At 36.8% G+C, this 18,644-nt stretch overlaps 1 protein-coding gene across 1 annotated transcript in view; it reads right to left on the reverse strand.

Annotated features, from left to right (window-relative positions):
• The window catches only part of YME1L1 (YME1 like 1 ATPase), a 21,110-nt gene extending 3,644 nt beyond the window's left edge, over positions 1–17,466 (reverse strand). Inside the window, exons 1-17 of the mRNA XM_080583293.1 lie at positions 17,263–17,466; positions 15,271–15,402; positions 12,537–12,699; positions 11,562–11,660; positions 9,733–9,842; positions 8,464–8,614; positions 8,266–8,373; positions 7,397–7,479; positions 6,289–6,379; positions 4,792–4,944; positions 3,401–3,533; positions 3,133–3,195; positions 2,499–2,611; positions 1,975–2,130; positions 1,173–1,324; positions 171–297; positions 1–74 (exon numbers count right to left, since the gene is read on the reverse strand). Coding sequence (XP_080439419.1) covers positions 1–74; positions 171–297; positions 1,173–1,324; positions 1,975–2,130; positions 2,499–2,611; positions 3,133–3,195; positions 3,401–3,533; positions 4,792–4,944; positions 6,289–6,379; positions 7,397–7,479; positions 8,266–8,373; positions 8,464–8,614; positions 9,733–9,842; positions 11,562–11,660; positions 12,537–12,699; positions 15,271–15,402; positions 17,263–17,292 — 1,938 coding nt within the window. The 5' untranslated portion in view covers positions 17,293–17,466. The remainder of the gene's footprint in view (positions 75–170; positions 298–1,172; positions 1,325–1,974; positions 2,131–2,498; positions 2,612–3,132; positions 3,196–3,400; positions 3,534–4,791; positions 4,945–6,288; positions 6,380–7,396; positions 7,480–8,265; positions 8,374–8,463; positions 8,615–9,732; positions 9,843–11,561; positions 11,661–12,536; positions 12,700–15,270; positions 15,403–17,262) is intronic.
• Positions 17,467–18,644: the final 1,178 nt, after the last annotated feature.

The following is an 18,644-nucleotide window of genomic DNA, read 5'->3' on the forward strand; positions in this document are numbered from 1 at the left end:
CTTCTCACTCATTCCAAATCTAGTCACCATCAGTTTTGCAATTTTAGTAGCATTGTCGAAATCACTGGAAGCACCTAGAGAGCAAACAAATTTAAGTTAATTACTGACACCAGGTTAAACACTTCTGCCCATAAGCTCTGATCAGAGATTCTAACTACTGATCAGCTGACCTGTTGTGATGTGATCACTTCCAAATATGAGCTCTTCTGCTACTCTTCCTCCCATGCAGACATCCATCTGTGCAAGCAACTGAGATCTAGTTTCACTCCATCGGTCATTTTCTGGGAGCAGAGATACCTGAAAGATACAGAACCATGGTCACGAAACAAACAGAAGAAACACTGAAATAATCTGAAAAGTATTCTTGTTCAAATCCGAAGAGGATATAAATGCAATAACATGAATGCCCTGGGCTGCCTACTAGGCTATGCACTCATCAGGTTTGCTTGGGAGGTGCCTGGTCTACCAGGTGAAATAGCTTCCTTTGGGCCACGATCATCGCATAAAATTAAGCTACTTAAACCTAACACCACAAGCTTACAAGTAGGACCAGAAACAGAACAATCTATTCTATCCATTTCTCCTTATTCCCTACATTTGGGTTGAGCACAAATTAACTTCTTGCCTGGAGGATTCAGAGCAGTGGTTTTCTTTATCTGAATCCATTAACTTGCATAAAGTTCAGAAGAAACCGACATATTGAAAACAAGTTTCTCTATCCTGACAGTAGCTACCAAGTACTTGGACAGAAAGTTAAAAATATCTATGTTAGAAAGAAGGTAACCAATTAGGTTTAGGAAAAGTCACATGGGACAAAGAACAACTTGATAAAGTATGTTTGTATTAAAAATACAGGTGAGCAGTGCTGCTACTTTTGGGTCCTTTGAAGAACGTCTGAAGTCTTGCTCTTGAGTGCTGTTTTATCTGCAGCAGAATCAAACATTTCTTTCCTCGTATATCTGAATTATTATATAAGCAAATGTGATCATATTTCAAAAAATGAAGAGAGACTTGTATCACACAGAAAAGAAAGCCAGCTTTCCAAGAGATTGCCTAAACTGAAAATTTCAATATATCCCAACATGCATTACAACCTAAGTACAACAACAACATTGTTGGCAAATTTCTCAACACTTAACAGTGCACCAACAATAAATTCTAGAAATACCCACATGTCCGAGTGTTGTTCCTCGTGTCATGATCGTAGCCTTGTTGATTGGCATTGCATCCTTAGTATAATAAGCAATGATAGCATGGCCAGACTCGTGGTAAGCAGTGATGGTTTTATTTTTCTCATCAATTTCTACACTTCTACGTTCAGGCCCTTAAAGGAAGGAAACAAACTCATTCGTACAGCTGACCACGATGATACAGAGATTATACATACTCAAGAGTACAAAGTAGCTGTGGAACAGCATGCAAGTAAAATTTATATCCTACTTGTAAACATTTTGCACTTAATGAGTGTTAGTTAACGTCTAAAATAGACCTAACTATACGCTGCAGTCTAGCTCCTTTTAAAGGAGTACATCAAAATGAACCTGGGTATCTGAGGAAATCCCATTTCCTTTCTCAAGCACAAACAGACCAGATTTTGGTCTGTATGTTGCAGATGTTCCAAGTTTTGCATTACCACGTGGCAACTTAGTTGAATCTAGCTCTGGGTTTCTGGTCATCTATTCTCCTCCACTTATTCCTAACAGAGGAGTAGGAGGAAATCAAACTCGCGTCTTGCCTCTAGGCTCACGTACAACATGCGTCATTTTTGACAGAGTATCAAATAAGCCTTAATGAATGTCTTTAATACTAGCTTTAACATACTAATTTGTCTCAGGTCTCAAATGCTATTCAGAATTAACCACGCAGAAGATTATTTATAAAAACAACACCAAAAACCTCTCTTCTTCTGTAAAGTTTTAATCACACAAAAAACTGCTGTAACATATTTATGTCTTTTGTATATAAAAATCCTACCCATTAGAATTTTGTCCTTGGAGAATTCTAATTCTTTCATGGTTACCATATCTTTTCCATCAACAGCTGCCTTTAAGGCAGCTTGATTTACAAGATTCTCAAGCTCTGCTCCAGAAAATCCTACTGTGCCTCGTGCAATTATTTCTGGATCAACAGCTGTGGGGAAAAAGAAGGAAAGTCATTAGGGTCCATATTGTTCCTGGAAAAATCTTGTATCATGAACAAGGAATGATCAAATTCTGAACAAGAATCATTATTTTAAAAACTGTCTGTTTAAACAACAACTTTCAGCTTTAGAAGAAATGAAGTGTAATGCTTAAGACACTATGACAATGTTGGGGGCTGGAAAGAAACTCTGCCTCAGAAAATTGTCATAACACAATGTACTAGACAATTCTTGTGTTTTTTCTAAGATACATAGTAAAGACACTACTGCTATTGAAATAAAGGACAAAATACATCAGTGGGTTGATCAAGTATGAACAGTTATATAAAAAGATAATTACAATAGTGTATTTACTTACATTGATCATACTTTATTTTATTTAAGTACCACTTCAGAATTTCTGTACGACCTCTTACATCAGGCTTGGGAACAGTAACTTGCATGTCAAAGCGACCAGGACGTATTAAAGCACTAAAGGAAAAAGATGATTTAATATATTGGCTTTAAAAAGTCACAGTAAACTGTTACTAATAGATATGAGGAAGACAAATCCATCTGATCTTTCTAAAAGACATCTATATAGACCATGTCTGGTGTGCAGATGCAAAGAATGCATTTTCCTTATTTGTATCTATAAAGTCAGATGAAAGTTTTATTACCAACCAATTTTAAGTGGTTTTGTATTCGTAAATAAGGTAAACTACTATTGTCAGCAACTACTGAAATGCATGGTAAACAAGGAATGTAACCAATCAATTTAAGTAGAAAAACTTGCAGAAGTTTTAGATATTTAGAAGCAGGTTGCCTATTTCTTGAGATTTAATTTGATCTTTTAAGCGTCAATATACAAACTTTTTCAAGGGAAAACAAATCTCCAGCTGTAACACTAATTCTTGAAAATTGTTGTGGGGTGGGGTTTTTCTGGTTTTTTTTTGTGTGTTTTTTTTTTTTTCATATACATACCATAAAAATGATCAATGCATTATACTCACTTATCTAATGCTTCAGGGAAGTTTGTTGCACCAATAATAACAACACCTTCATTAGGTTTAAACCTGTATGAAAAAAGGCCAAGAATGTGTTTTTATAGAGAATGAATTACAAATACTAGAAAGTTGTCACAGGTCATTTTAAATGTATATCCTTGAAAGTGTTTTTAAAAGTTACGAAAAAAATCAATGCTGTCAAAGAAGAAAAATTCATGCAAATATTCAAAATACCAGTGAGCACCTTCTATGCCCTCAGAATCCAGATATTTACCCATCCATTTCAGCAAGAAGTTGATTAATGGTCTGTCTTGAATATGGATGCATCGGAGACTCAATTCTCTTCCCACCAACGGAGTCCAACTCATCAATAAATATAACACATGGTGCATTTGCTTTTGCTTCCCCTGACAAAAGAAAAACAGCTGAAAGACACTTCAACCACACAAAGTAGCAGAAAGCATATGATGTAATTTAGGATTCTTCATAATGTAAGAGTAATAGAAATACAAGTGTTATAGCATCACCAGAACTGTCCCAATTTTAGCCTTCCAGAATGAAATTTATTTTTGAAATGAAGCAATGCAAAGAAGCAAGTTCTTCATCTCTGTATCAGCTTGTATATTCTTATGGTACAAAAAAATTACTAGTGCAGTAGATTAAGAAAGTCATCCTATCTTCTATCAACTCATACAACAGTTTATTTCATAGGCTCAGGTACAAAACAACCTATTAAATAAAAATAACATGAAATGCTATGAGTCTTATTTTTAACTAACTTATTTTAATAGAGCATGCTTGTTACCTGACAGTGAAAAACACCACCCTCAAGCTTACCAGTATTAACAACAAAATAAAAAAGCAATAGTAAACTTCAAGATGACAGACTTGTACATTCCCACCGGGATGCAATTCATCTCATCCAGCTAGACACATCTGTACTATTAATTACAAGTCAGCTATCTAACCTTCTTTAATCAACAGAAAGACAAGCACATTTTAAGGTGCAACACATCCACTACATTTTGTTCCCCTTCCAGATGAAGAAAGCCACATTTCTTCCACAAATGCAAACCACCTTCTACATTATCAGTGCCTGACACTAAGTGCTAAACATAAAAGAAGTTGGACTCTCCCCCAACACCCTTTGTATTATTACTTATTTAAACATTTAAAACAGAAAACCTGCTTAGGTTGATAGTTTGCACGGGAGAGACAACTACATTTTATTATAAAGCCCTTTATTCTGGGCCTGTTGATGGGAGTGCAAAAGGAAACCTGAGGTGAGTGCTACGCTGTGATACTATACTAAAGCTCTAATTCAGAAAAAAGAGACAATATAAAAATGAGGGGAATACCTGAAATGGTTAGCACTATTTTTATCTTAAATTTTATATTTACTTTCAATTTACGGTGATTTACATTTTACAATAGCTAAATGACAAATTAAGAAAATCCATTTGGTTTATAGAACATTACAGCTCTGATTAAATAACTTTTATTCTCATCCAGAGTATTGTAAGTTACAGTTTTTGCTACAATTGCATTCTGTCCACCAGCAAGTTTCTACAGTTAGTTGCTGCTCATGGAAATCTAAGTCACGTACACACTGATTACTTAATCTTGCATGTTAAAAGATTTCAAAACCACAAATACTTAACGTACTGAATAGGCTCCGGATGCGACTAGCTCCTACACCAACAAACATCTCATCAAACTCTGACCCAGATGCATAATAAAATGGAACATCAGCTTCACCAGCTACAGCTCGGGCAAGAAGAGTTTTGCCAGTTCCAGGTGGTCCAACTAACAAAATACCTAAAAGAAAATAAGTAAGAAAAAAGTCACCAACACATTAAAAACACCAAAACCACACAGTCTTATTATACAGGTATGTGTCTTCCATGCATTAAAAGAAATTTACATTTGCTTCAGAAAACTTAACATCCTGTTTCAGGTACTGCTCATTACTTGCAGTTTGAAGTAGTTTCCTTTAAAAGATCTAGATACATTCTGAACCACATTTAAACAGTGACAAAAAAGGCTTGTAAGACTATTAAATAAAAGCAGAAACCAGAATTATTCCACAAAGTTACCACTGAATTTAGCACCTGAATCCTTAATAGTCTCTTCTTCATATTGGATGTTTACCAAGATAACACAAGTCTAACAAAAATATAAGAAAGTGTTTGGTCTATTCACAGAGAGAGGAAAGGAAGAAGTCATTCCTGTCTGCAACCTGACCTGGGATTGTATATCACAATGCTGTGGTTTGTCAGATTTTTAAGCACATGAGAAAAATCAATTGTGGATAATCACCTACATTTCTTTTAAACATTAAAAGGTTACCAGCAAGAAACAGGGGTGGGGGGTGGAATTTGTCAGATTCTTTTTTCAAGATTAATAAACTTGAAGATTTTTAGAGAATTTTTTTTGCATTATCTTGGTTGAGTATTTATATTAATTTTATGTTATATATATATACTTCTCAAATGAGAAAACAGAATTAAAAAATTTGGTCACAGGAAACTATTAACTTTTAAAAAAGATATCCTTCTATGGACACTAAAAGAAAAAGAAGAGACCTAGAAAACCTTAGGCCACATCAAGCTCTATTCCAAAATATATCAATACCAGTTATACATAAATTTATCAGTAAATATTTTTGAAATCCTATGTGTGCTCAGTGACACGTCAGATACCTCAAATCCTCTGTAAGAGTGGTGACCAATTTTTACACATAGGGAAACTGACAGTAAGACAGGAAGCATGCAACATAACTGCCTTAAACAAAGAAAGCACCTCATTTAAGAGTATCCCCAAAGAAACTTCACAACACTCTTTGAGGCGGCATTTGTTCCTCAAATACTTTAAACAAGTAAGGAAATCTACTACCACAAACATTTTTTTACTATTTACTAAATTAAATAAATACATGTTTAAATGTTTAATAATTTATTTAAACATTATTTTACTATTTATTTTTCCCCAAATATAAAGTAAATGAAACAGTGGTATTTATTACCATTTTGGTCATGCGCTTTTTTGATTCCCCAAAGGAAAAAAATGTTCAGAGATAAGGCTGTAAATTAGTCATTCAACATAGAACAAACATAGCCTTGGTACGTATGGTTTTCACATCTGCTGAACAATGGTTCTCACCTTTTGGAAGTTTACCTCCTAGTACGGTAAATTTATGTGGGTTTTTCAGGAATTCTACAACTTCCTGCAATTCTTGTTTAGCTTCTTCAACCTACATATTAAAAACATGCCAAGAAATAGCAATAAGAATTTATAAAATATTCCATCCTTTTTGTAAATAACCTTTGTATTAAAGACTTAGACAAGTTTATATGAACAAAAATACATAGCAGAAAGAGGAGATAAAACTGTATCACAATTTGTGTTGATATGAAGTGTCTACAAGTTAACCTATTTCCTACAACCCTTTACATGACTCAGTAAAGAATAAAGTTAATAAAACTGAAGGAATAACTGAACAGCTCAAGACCAGATCTGACCAACAAGATAAATATGGAATCAAAAGTCCTATGTCAGGATATTAGACTAGTTAAAAAGACAAAGCTATGTATTTATCTAAGGGGAAGGTCCTCATTTTGCTACCAACAGCAGAAGAACAGTTGAACAGAAATAAACATCAACCTACATACTTATGGCTTGACTTTCACAATTCAACTTATTTGCTATTCTAGCCTTCAAAAATTTAACAAGTTGAGAGTGCACCTTTTTCAAAGTATTAAATGCTTCAAAGATATAAAATAAGAGTACTAAAAACCTCCCTGGTGTTGAGTAGTCAAAATATACATAAGGCTTCTTTCTCAAGCACTCTGGGTTAAGTACGTGAAAATGCAATTACCAGGTTTTAAAACTGAACTGGTTTTCTTTCAAATACAAAACAAACGCAAAAAGTCAAAGAAAACTACAGGTTATGCCTTGGAGAAAAGTCTGTATCCAGTTCTGCTTCGATTCAAACACCTTGAGAAAGCTTGGGGGCAGGGAGAAAAGCAAAGCAATCAAGTCAGTTACTCATGATTGCACTGCTTCTCTACTTCACAAAAATGGCAAATGTTATTCTATCATTCATATCTTTGTTCATTTCAATTTTAAGATTTCAGGCATATCCAAATATGAGAGATCTGTCTTTTTAAACAGTTTGTAAAAAGAAGTTCCTTTAACAGAGTAAGGCATTCTTCAGACTCACAAAGATGATTCAAAAAAGAATTCTCACACAATTAACTTTTGAACTTACCCCTTTCACATGCTCAAAGGTAACATTTTTCAGCTGGATTGGATCAACTGCTGCATCAAAGATACTTGATGTTCGAAAGCGTACTAATAGCAAACAGCAGAAGAGGAAGAGCAAAATACACACATGAAGTCATTTTGTTCCAAGACTGTACTTTGTACTTGAATGCATATATTAAGCCTCCACCTTTATACCTGGTCTTTTAAAAAGCAATGTTTCCATTTACAAATGTAAGCAAGAATAAAACATATTTTTAAAAAATCTTTAAATTATTTTCAGTTAATTCAGTGATAAGTGCTTTTAGGTTATTTGTAGCGCAGAAAGCTCTGCATCCAGAAACAGGTACACAAAACCAGTTTGCCCTCAATGTTTCTGCACATACGAAAATCTTCTTGAGACCAGATCACAGCTCAACACAAAACTGAAATTCTCCATTTGCATTAACTCAGCCTTTGATCATTCTTGTATTTCCACCAGATTTTTCATGGTGGCAATTGGCCATGCAAACACCAACTGTGTTGGTGTCACCAGGCTGTGACTACAAATAAAAATCAAACCATTCTGCCTACGCTGACCTAGGTAACACATCATCTAAATTCAAAGACAAATACAATCTGTGAACAATCAGACTTCTCTGTTGGTTCCATGCAATTGTTTCATCAAAAGAAAATAACACTAAAAGCTAACTTTGTATTCATAAACATTTTGTAACATTACCATTTAAAAGACTGTAGCCAAAAGCAGCAAACAACTCTTTCATTAGTACACTGAAATGTTATACTAAAACAATCATGTCAAAACACATTTAATTTGAGCTAAACCCACTGGAAGTACAACACAAGTAAAAGAGTTTAAAAAGAAAGTTAACTTACCAGCATCAGAAAAAGAGCCTTTCCCAGGTAAAAATGAGGAATATATAGCAAGATAAAAACAAAGAACAAAGAGAAAGAAAGAAAGCAAACGTGATCTTCTTAAGGAATCTGCAAAGGAAAACAAAAAGATTTTAAAATAGGCTGGAATAAACCACTTTCTGAATGCAAAAACAAAATACGTGAACTAAAACAACTTACCAAGTGTTTTTTGCAGGAATACCTGTGCTTTCAAAAAGCCCTCTGCAAAACCAGTTTTAAAAGCATCCTGCTGTGCCTCTGGGATGTTTTTTGTTTTCATTAGCGTATCCAAGTTCTCAACATCAATTCTTCGCTTTCTCAGGATAAAGCCCTAAAATGTTTTCCATAACAATGTTAGGGTAAACTCAGTTTTGATATATATATATATTTGCCTTATTACCTCAACAGCATTGTTGAGGGGGAGAAAAAGCATCTAATTCAGGTGCTGCAGAATTAGACAACAGAGGTAGTAGTTTGAGCATTAAATCACTGTGGTGCCAGCAGGGTCATCCTGATTTTCGCTCTAAGCAGATAATGTTCAGAGCCCCAAACGACAGACATAGCCTAAGACAGCCTTGCACACAACTAGCTTTGTATACTGAATTTAGTGGGAGTTATTAGCTTAACCTTTTTCCTTCATGAAATCAACTTAGGTTATTTCCAAACATGAAATATCTTCGAAGTATAGTTTTGATAGAGCTTGGTCACCCTACCAAATTTAAGAGCAACATTGCACGGAACTAGCTCTTGTGTATCTTCATTCATTGTATACCTAGACCATAGATTAAATAAATCATGTATGCCTGAAAGAATGGGAGAGTTCAAAGAAACTTTAAAAATAAAATAAGAACACGCTTTAATTAGCCTGACTTCTGTACAACCAATTAGAAGCAAAGAGTGCCTCAGTTAACTTGGTTTTGGTAAGTGCCTGGCTACCCCAAGTCTGGAGAGTTAATTGCTAAATTAAGTGTATACAAGTGAGATTTTAACCCATCAAAACATCCACCTTAAAATTTCTGCATCTTAAAAAGATAGTTGCCACAAATAAGTATATCCTTAAAGCATCAATCACATGCTGAATCACCTAAAATAATGTTCTTTTATGTTAAACTAATTGTATTTTTTTGTTTAAATAAATACTTAATTTGACTCCAAGTTATTTGAAACAAAGCTACAATAACAGAATACAGATAACTATTTCTAAATCAGTGTTTTCACATCTAAATTACTACCCTAAAAATTGAAACTATCTTTATCGTCATGACATATGAAGCAAATTGTGTATTAGTAAGAAAAATGGTACCTTGTCATTTAGTTCAAGTTTTAGAGTTAAGAAATTTTTTTACATTAGTAAAACAGAACACTTTTGGAAAATTGTGGAGATTCATTCAAGAGAAAGAGATGGTCTGAATAAGCCCTGTACAACTGGATAATGCTCCTTGTATTTACCTTCAAAAGTGAAGGAAGTGAGTTCTTTGTTTCGGTGAATTGTTCAGATGTTGACTGCAAACGTCTTGCTCTTGATCGCAAAGTCTTAAAGCTCCGTGATTGTATGTAAACTTTAAAAACAGAAAGTTTAGAACTATCCATTACTACCACTACAATAACAGCAATAACCAAGAAAACATGAAATTTCAAAAACTATAATATGAGAAAGACTTTATCCTGATCAAAGCAAATATAATCTTCCCAAAATATTCATGGTAGAAAGAGAAGAGAACTGCAGACAGCAATGTATTTAAGATGCCTGGCCGACAAAAAAACACACACACAAAATTGTATGAAGACACTTTTGGATCTAATAAAAATAAGCTGTATAAATAAACCAACACATTTTAGTACTGTGTTAGGCAACCCTGAACACTTGTAATCTGAACTGTCAAGTACGCTACTTAATGTTTTAGAATGCATTTTTTCCATAATATTTTTATTGTGAAAATAATCAGGAGCTCACTTTGTGAACTACAGATAATTGGTGAACCCTGTCATCACTGTCTCCAGGAACAGAACAGACATACACATGAATTAAATCCAGACATGCTGACAAACATGAAATGTTTGAAAGCTAATCCAGAAGGATAGGAATGAAGATTCATGCTTTAAGACAAGCTTTGTCTAAAAGTTCAGCTAAAAAGGTGCCCTGAGAGAACTAGAACAGCTTAGACATGTTGTTAGAAACTGACAAAAGAAATGTGACCATTTAAATATAGTGAGTTTATAGCACTACAGGTCATCTTCTATCACAAAGGAAACCTTGTGATGGAGATGTAATCACATAAATCATGGAAGTCAGGAATATTAATCTTTCACCAATGTGTTCTTAGATAATCACCAATGGCAGTCAAATGTTTAATTGTAACTAGGGCTTCTATTATCATAGAACAGTACCACATAAAAGGCATTTCTGGAGGCTATTCTGTCCAATCTCTGCTCCAAAAAGGACAAACTTCAACATCAGATCAGACAGCTCAGGAGATAACCTCTCCAGAGGAACTGTTCCAGAACTTAATCATTCTCATTGTGAAAGTTTTCCTACAGTTTTCCTGAAAGTTTTCCTTTGCTTTTACTTTTAACTGCTGCCTCTTCAAGATGCAAGAGAGAAGGGTAACTAATAGGGCTCCACTGGCAAGAAGATCACCTCTTGCTGTCTCTTCTGCTAACTTTAAAACCTTTAAAAACTTCAAAGCCTCAGATCCTTCAGCTTTTCCCATACTTTAAATGTACTACAATCTGCACCCTTCTTGTAGCCCAGTGATGGGGCATCTCTATTTTGTCAGCATCTCTCTCATAACTGTGGGACACAAACCAAACCTAGTAGCCAGACAAAGTCTAGAGCTAAACAGATGACAGTATTTGAACTCCCTGAGCTCCTGATTATGTTCTTGCTAAAGCAGCCCTGTTGTTACCACCATCATCCAGAAGTGGTTTAAACAAGTCATGAAATACCTTAGAAAACCAATGCGGATGAATACCAGATTCGACAGATTTGATTCAAAAGTAGCCAGTTCATCTGTCATCTTTTAAAACTATTATCCACAAATACTGACATCTTTTAACAAGGTTCTCTAGTAACACCATGATTACTGACTTAATTCTGGAAATATACTGCTCAAATACAAAAAAATATCTTCACAATTTACAGTGCTAATACCAATTCAAAGGTTCTTTCTGGAAACGTAATATTTTCTGGATTAGTCCTCTTTAAAACAAAATGACAAAAAAACCTTCCCAGAATAAAAATATGTTATAAAGAAAAAGTACAGTTTACTGTTTCATACCTGGCCAACACCTAAGGTCTGAAGAGAAATTTTGGAGGGGATTAGGATGCCGTCTGTACAAACATGATGTGCGCAAAGCACTAAAGACATCCCCGAAACCTGTAGAAATAGAGTATCAAAATGTAAGCACGACCTATGGCAACTAAACATTACTTTTCACACAAGTTATTTTTTCTTTCTTAAATATGAATTTTATTCTAGCACAATCCTTTAAGAACCTGTTAATGAAACAAATTAACCCATTACCAGCCCTCAGACATTAGTCCTCTGCTCTTCCTCCCAACTGCAATACCACATAGGCAGTATCTCAATCATCAAATACACACATCTTTTTCCTAACACACTTCTGGGGATCTTTATGATGCCCTTACTGCCTGTATTTAAGACTAATCCCAACAAAACATCTTTAAAGAAACACACTTCATTTTTTTCCAGCAATGAAATACTCTACATGGCCAGTTAATAGTCTGCCATCCCGAATTCATTTTTACTTAGCGCTCACGTAGCGTTGCTTCAAAGAAAAAATGAATAGCTTTATGTAAACTGGAGATGTTCATGAATGTGTTATGCTAGTAGATGAGCAAAATCTGATTTATTCTATTGGTGAAGCAAACGGGTGACAAAATTCATAGCTCAGACTCATCACTAATAGAATATGCACTTGTGCTACAGCTGAGTTTAGACAAATTTAACAACTACCTACTTCAAGTCTGAAATTTAAGAAATTATTCTAAAATTTGAGTTCAAATCTCTAAAGATAATTTTTTAAAATCCCATGATTCAAGAAGCGCCACTCTAGAGACAGCCTGCACACAATAAACAAGATATTACTAGTCTCTTAACAAGACATTTTATTAAACACTTTTGAACTATGAGTTACCTACAGCACTAGAAATTAAACTACGGAAGAACACAGTGTTCACCTTCGTAATTTAATTTTATTGATTCTCATTAGCACTTGACTCCAAAACATACCATGTTTATTTTCAAAGAAGGACTCAGCAGAGATGTATGATGTATGCCATGGCGAAGAGACTTTGTTTTCTGTGTAGTAGCCAGGAAGCAGCCTGTTCACGAGTTCTCTGAACTGGTTAGGTTTCAAATCAGACAATCCCAGATCTCTTAAATTAAATACAGACTGCAAAACAGAGATAAGTGTTCACAATTTACTTAATTTAGATGGGAAGAAATGAGAATAACAAAGTCAATTGTAAAATGTAAGTGCTGCATTGAGCCAAGAAGTTCAGACAAACAACAATTTCTTAAGTTAAGAGAACAATGAAAGGAAACAATTAAAGAACATTTGCTATTGTCAATACAAAGTAACTTTTTCATATGCATACATTGACATTTTCATTAGCAGAGTACATTTGTGGCAAGTAAATTTTCTTCCCAATTCCCTCTTTTAATACCTCCCATAGCTGGAGCAGGCACAGGAAAAAAATGCTCTTTTCCAACTCGTTCTCATACTTATGACAGAGACTAGAGGGTGTGAGGGGGGAGATGTACAATTAATATCCACTTATTATTTCACTCAAGTAGGCAAAAGACAAAATCCCCCACACCACCTCTTTTTCTCTCCTGCAAAAACTCGGTAGAGCAAATTTAGCAGAAACTTGAAGACGAGATGCTTAGAAACTATACCCACAGTTCAACCTTAAAAAGCCATGAGGTGGGAAGACACAATGAAGGGCAAAAGTCTGTACTTAGAAGAGTGTAGGAGCTAGGATCTGGAATTCCTTACAGGAAAAAAAAATCAAAAACTACAAAAAAGCAAGAGGTAATATGCATCTGCTTCAGTTATGAAAGCAGTGATCTTGATTAAAGTAATTTTAACATTGTATATTTCAGATAGGTATTTTAAAAACATGCTTATAAAAACATTTTTCCTATTGGCTTGGACCATTTAAAGTACCTATTAGCCTCCCGATACAACCCTCTGCACTAGACTTAATGTTTTCTTAACCAAGAAGTAACTACATGACAAGCTATTCAAAATGTTTCTGCAGTGAAATTTAATTTGATAGTTAGAACATTATGGATTATATTTTCATTTTTCCTAAATCATTTTTATGTAAGCTTTACGTTGTTCTACTTTTAAGATGAGACTAGATTCCCAACAAGGAGATTTACATGAAAAACACTTGAACAAGATGTCAAAAGCTGAAGCCATTTTAAAGCAGACTTCTAGATGCATCTACAATATCACCCTATTCAAAGTTTAAGAAAATTTTAAACTATAAACATGGTACTCTGTTTAAAGACCACTTCTACTCAAGAAAAAAGGAGATTTTTAAACACCATTTACACATGGTGTGAAGGAGTAGATCAAGCCTTCCTACATCAGCTTAGTAATTGTTTAAAAAATTACTGAAATACTACTGGGGGAGATGGGTGTAAGAAGATTTAAAATAAATAAATAAATAAATAAACCCACAGAAAACTCTACAGAAAAATGTTTTCTACGACCCTTCAGAAGATGTTACTACCCCCACATACAGGTTTAACTTCATGCTATAGAGACTTCGTGACCTCAGATGACGACTTTTGCCATTCCGTTAGTTCAACTCTATTCGATATTACAACTGCACGTACTGTGTCAATATTTGGTGACTTGAAAGTTGAGCTTAACCTTTACTTAAACTTAGGTTTATTATAGTCATATATAGTTATATATGTTCTATATATATATGTTCATATACTATATATGTTCATATATAGTTCATATATAGTTATATATGAACTTGTTTTAAGAACTTCCTTTAAAAATAAAGTTCCTATCATTGGTAGCAATTTTTTAAATTATTGTTTTCATATTTTTGTCATGATAGAAAGAAACAAACCAGTACATGACGAATTAAAGAGATAGAATTAAAAGAAAAAAATCTCTTTAATTAAAGGGCAGATTCTCCTACGGAGTAGACAGACAAATACAAAACTGAATAGATGAAACATGCTTTTAGTTCCATGCAAAAATCCAAGTCTCCTGCTGAAATTGCTTCTTATCACCAGAAGCAAACACCTCTATATTTATAAAGAATCACAAAACAAGGATAACAAGTACAATTACAGAATCCATGCCAATTTCCAGATTTTGGTAGTTAGTTGTACAGACTCCATGTTTTTCCTCACAATCATCTCAGTCATAACATCCCAAGAAATTATTTTTAAAAGTATGAAAAAAATAGCAAGATCTAACTCTACCTTGCACTCTCTGTATTTTCAGCATTAAGAACAAGAGCCGATGTCAAAAGAAAAGCCTGCAAATATGTTACTTAATCTACCGGAATCCCTCAACAAGTTTTAAGTTTCAGACAGTTTTCTCAAAAGTAGTGATGAAACACTTTCCTAGAACTCAGGCTGAAAAGATAATAACAGGTTTATTAACAGAAAAGGTATTTTGTTACTTTCCAGCAAAAAGCATTAAGTGGAAACAGGTCCCCTCCAGCTTTGTAAATCAGTACTGAGACAGGTACTAGCTGCATTTTTTTCTTTTTAATTAAATACAGAATTTTTGTACAATTCTTACTGCCAAAGCATTGACTTAAATTCTGTCGATAAAGTTATATTCTATCTGTTAAGAGTCTGTTGCATTTAGTCCCGTTACATTGTTTTTTAAAATGAGTCAAACATGAAATTCACTTGAACTGGTATTACCCAGATTGAATTCAATTATAAGCAAACCACATTTTCCAAAGGTTTTCAGTACCTCACTGTTCTGAGGATCATGCTCTGACGAGGAGTCCCTCTGGACAGGCTGTAAGGATGCTGTGCTGGCAGTAGTAGTGGAGCTTTTTGGTGAATGAAAGGCATTGATAAGGTGACTCAGAGGAACAGTAGCCTGTGCAAATAAAATAAATTAATGATTTAAGTTTCCTTTAAACAATTTAAACATTATAAACATATTTTTATTCCAAACCACAACTTAGAATTACGTATCTTGGACTCTGCCTTTTAACCGAGGATTGCATAATAAACAACACGTTCTTAGTTTCAACACTACAGTGTTAGCTGACACGTCTAATTATAGAAAAAAAAGCTTAAGTATGCATGACAAACTAGAAGCTCACAAAACTTGGATGAGGAAAATAAAGGCTACGTTTCCTGGTTTTCAAACACAAGAATAGTTTAAAGAAAATAATCACTAGATTTTTCAAATACAGAAGCAGGCACAGATCATCAACATTTAGGTGACACAGAGACTGTCCTCAATTCACATATAACACAATGTTCAGTTACAAAAAAAATAACAGACAACCTCTTATGGATTCTTGCTAGAACAGTAAGGAAACAAGATTGCTACTATAATTAATACTTTCCCTTCAGGAATGTCAGGATTATCCCTTGGGATCTCACTGTAGCAACATAGCTAGGAACCAACCTAGCCTGCACAAAGCACACACGTGTATCACAGTTAATTCTGCCGTTCAGCAACACTCAGTGGTCCCTGCAACACCATCTTATGAATAAGTACAGATGCCCAGGTGTGCCAGTATCAGGGCTCCTCCTCTAGCAGATGACTCTGTCTGCTGTGAACACAGGGTCCAAGTAATTGCAACACTTCCAAAACGCCCCGGTGTCAGCGTGTGTCACTAGGTAACAAGAGTTGGGCTGCAGCTCCTGCTGCTGGAACAGTGCCTTGCAATTCCTGATTAAGCCCCTGCTGTGATTACAAAACATATAAAATACCATAGATACGAATACAAAAGAATAAAAAGAACACAGACAAAGCTGCATGACGTGAAAAGTCCCTCAGAATCAGTTGTGCAGAGTTAAACTCCGGAAGCTTGCAGTAAAACTATAAAGCCTGCAAGAGCCAAAGCTAGCACCCTAATGACTCAGAAGGCCTTCTCATGTATTTCCCACTACAAAAGTGCAGAGTGACACATTCCTGAGAATTGCATCACGCCTCCTCTCAATTTCAGGGCACCAGCAGAGCAATTAACACGGTCCCCGCATCTGGAAGGCACTATCAAAGCCCACAGCAGAACACTGTAACACGCTAATCCTGCTAGCATAAAGCATGAGGATAAAAACACGGGCTCAGACCAAAGCCCGTGCAACCCGCTAGTCCCATCCTACCCACTGACTGATGAAAGATGCCTTTCCGGTTGCATCCGGACTCATTTCTATAACAAATAATTAAAGAACTTTTCCTTCACTACCTCACCACATTTCTAAGCTGTTTCCTTTTAACTTCCACAGCAACCCGTGACAACTAACTGCACAACTTCACTTTAGCTTACACCCCCTTGGTTCCACCACAGAAATGAGTAATAAAAAATGACACCTATAGGTTAGCTCTTCTCTTCTGATTCCACGAGGTGTTACCGTGCCCTCCTCTCCCCTATGCCAAGAGTTTTGTGGGGCCGTTCTCCCCCCGGTATTGAGGGGTCTGTGGGGCTCTTCACCCCCCCAAATACCGAGGGATCTGTGGGACCCTTCTCCCCCCACACACCGAGGGGTCTGGGGGGGGCTCTTCTCCCACCCCAAGCCACGATTCCCGATGCACCCCCCCACAGCAACACCCGGCGCGGCTCTGCCGCCCCGCAGCCCCCTCAGGCTCCCCCTTCAACCCCCCAAAACGACCCGGGCTCCTCCAGCCGATCCCCACAGCCCCTAAACGCCGCCATCCCCGCACCGCGAAGGGACAGCGCGGCCCGCGGCTGCTCTCCGCTATCCCCCCCCCTCCCGTCCCCACCTGAGGCTGCACGGTAGAGAAGGAAAACATCCTCCCGAGGGGCGGCGGCCACCGCAAGCCCCTCGTCCTCCTCCCGGCCCCGGCAGCAGGAGGGCCCCGCTCGGCGGCAAAATGGCCGCCCCCTGCCGCCGCCGGCAGCGCCCAGCCCCGGAGCGCCCTCGGAAGCGGCTGCGGATGGAAAAGCTTCCGGAGCGCTCCGCCTGCCTCACAAGCGGGCCGCCCAGCAACCGGCCCGTTCGCCCCGGGTCTCCCGGTGGCGCCGCCGGCGTCATCTAAAGCCCAAATAACGGGATGGCTGGTCAAACACGCGGCTACAGCGCGGAGCTGGGTTAAACGCTGCCTCCAGGCTGCAGTCGTGTGGTGCCCAGAGCAAGATGTGCTTGAAGGGCTGCTTATGAAGGCAGCAGCAGCGACGTAGCCCCTAGACATGGAGCAAAATCATAGACTCATTAAGGTTGGAAAAGACCTCCAAAATCATCTGGTGTAACCATCCCCCTACCACCAGTGTCACCCCCTAAACCATGTCCCTGAGCTCCACATACAACCTTTCCTTTAACACCCCCAGGGATGATAACTTCACCACCTCCCTGGACAACCCGTTTCAATATCTGACTGCTCTTTCTGATAAGAAATGTCTCCTCATTTCCAACCTGAACCTCCCCTGGCACACCTTGAGGCCATTCCCTCTAGTCCTATCACTGGTTATCTGTGATAAGAAGCAGACCCCCAGCTCCCCACAACTTCCTTACAGGTAGTTGTAGAGAGCAATAAGGTCTCCCTCCCCTGAGCCTCCTCTTCTCTAGACTAAATGTCGGCCACACAGCCTGCTGGAGCTGCTACATCAAAAACACTCAGGCCGTTAAGCTGTTCTGAGCTCCAAGCTGCCACTGGTACCTAACCCAGCCTGTTTAGGCCCTCTCTGGTACCATTATATGGCAGACCTATCCAAAGTTCATGTTCCCTATTACAGTTGAGTCTACATGGCTCAAGATCAGAAGTTAACTTTGGTGTTTAAGGAAAAGGTGTTAAAAACACGTCAGCCCCACAGACAATCAATGGCCAAGGAGTTTGCAAGGCTGTCTGTCAGTAAGGTGACAGCCCTTACAATCACTACCTGAGATGCCATCCTGAAGTAATTAAAATATTTTTCAGGAACTTGGAGTACACAGCATGTAGAAAGAAACTTTTACAAATTAAGATATGTATCAATAACCTAAATATTGTTACTCACATTCAGTTAGAATGTAATCTAAATGAAGATCTTTCACGCACATCTATATATGGCAGAAATTCTTCTTTGATATTCATCTTTTTTTCTCCACCTTGTGCTATCTTTCCATGTTCACACCAATTACTTTTGGTTGTTTACTATCATTTTCTTT

This window comes from Anser brachyrhynchus (genome assembly GCF_964034855.1).
Source record: "Anser brachyrhynchus genome assembly, chromosome: 2".
NCBI classification, from domain to species: domain Eukaryota; kingdom Metazoa; phylum Chordata; class Aves; order Anseriformes; family Anatidae; genus Anser; species Anser brachyrhynchus.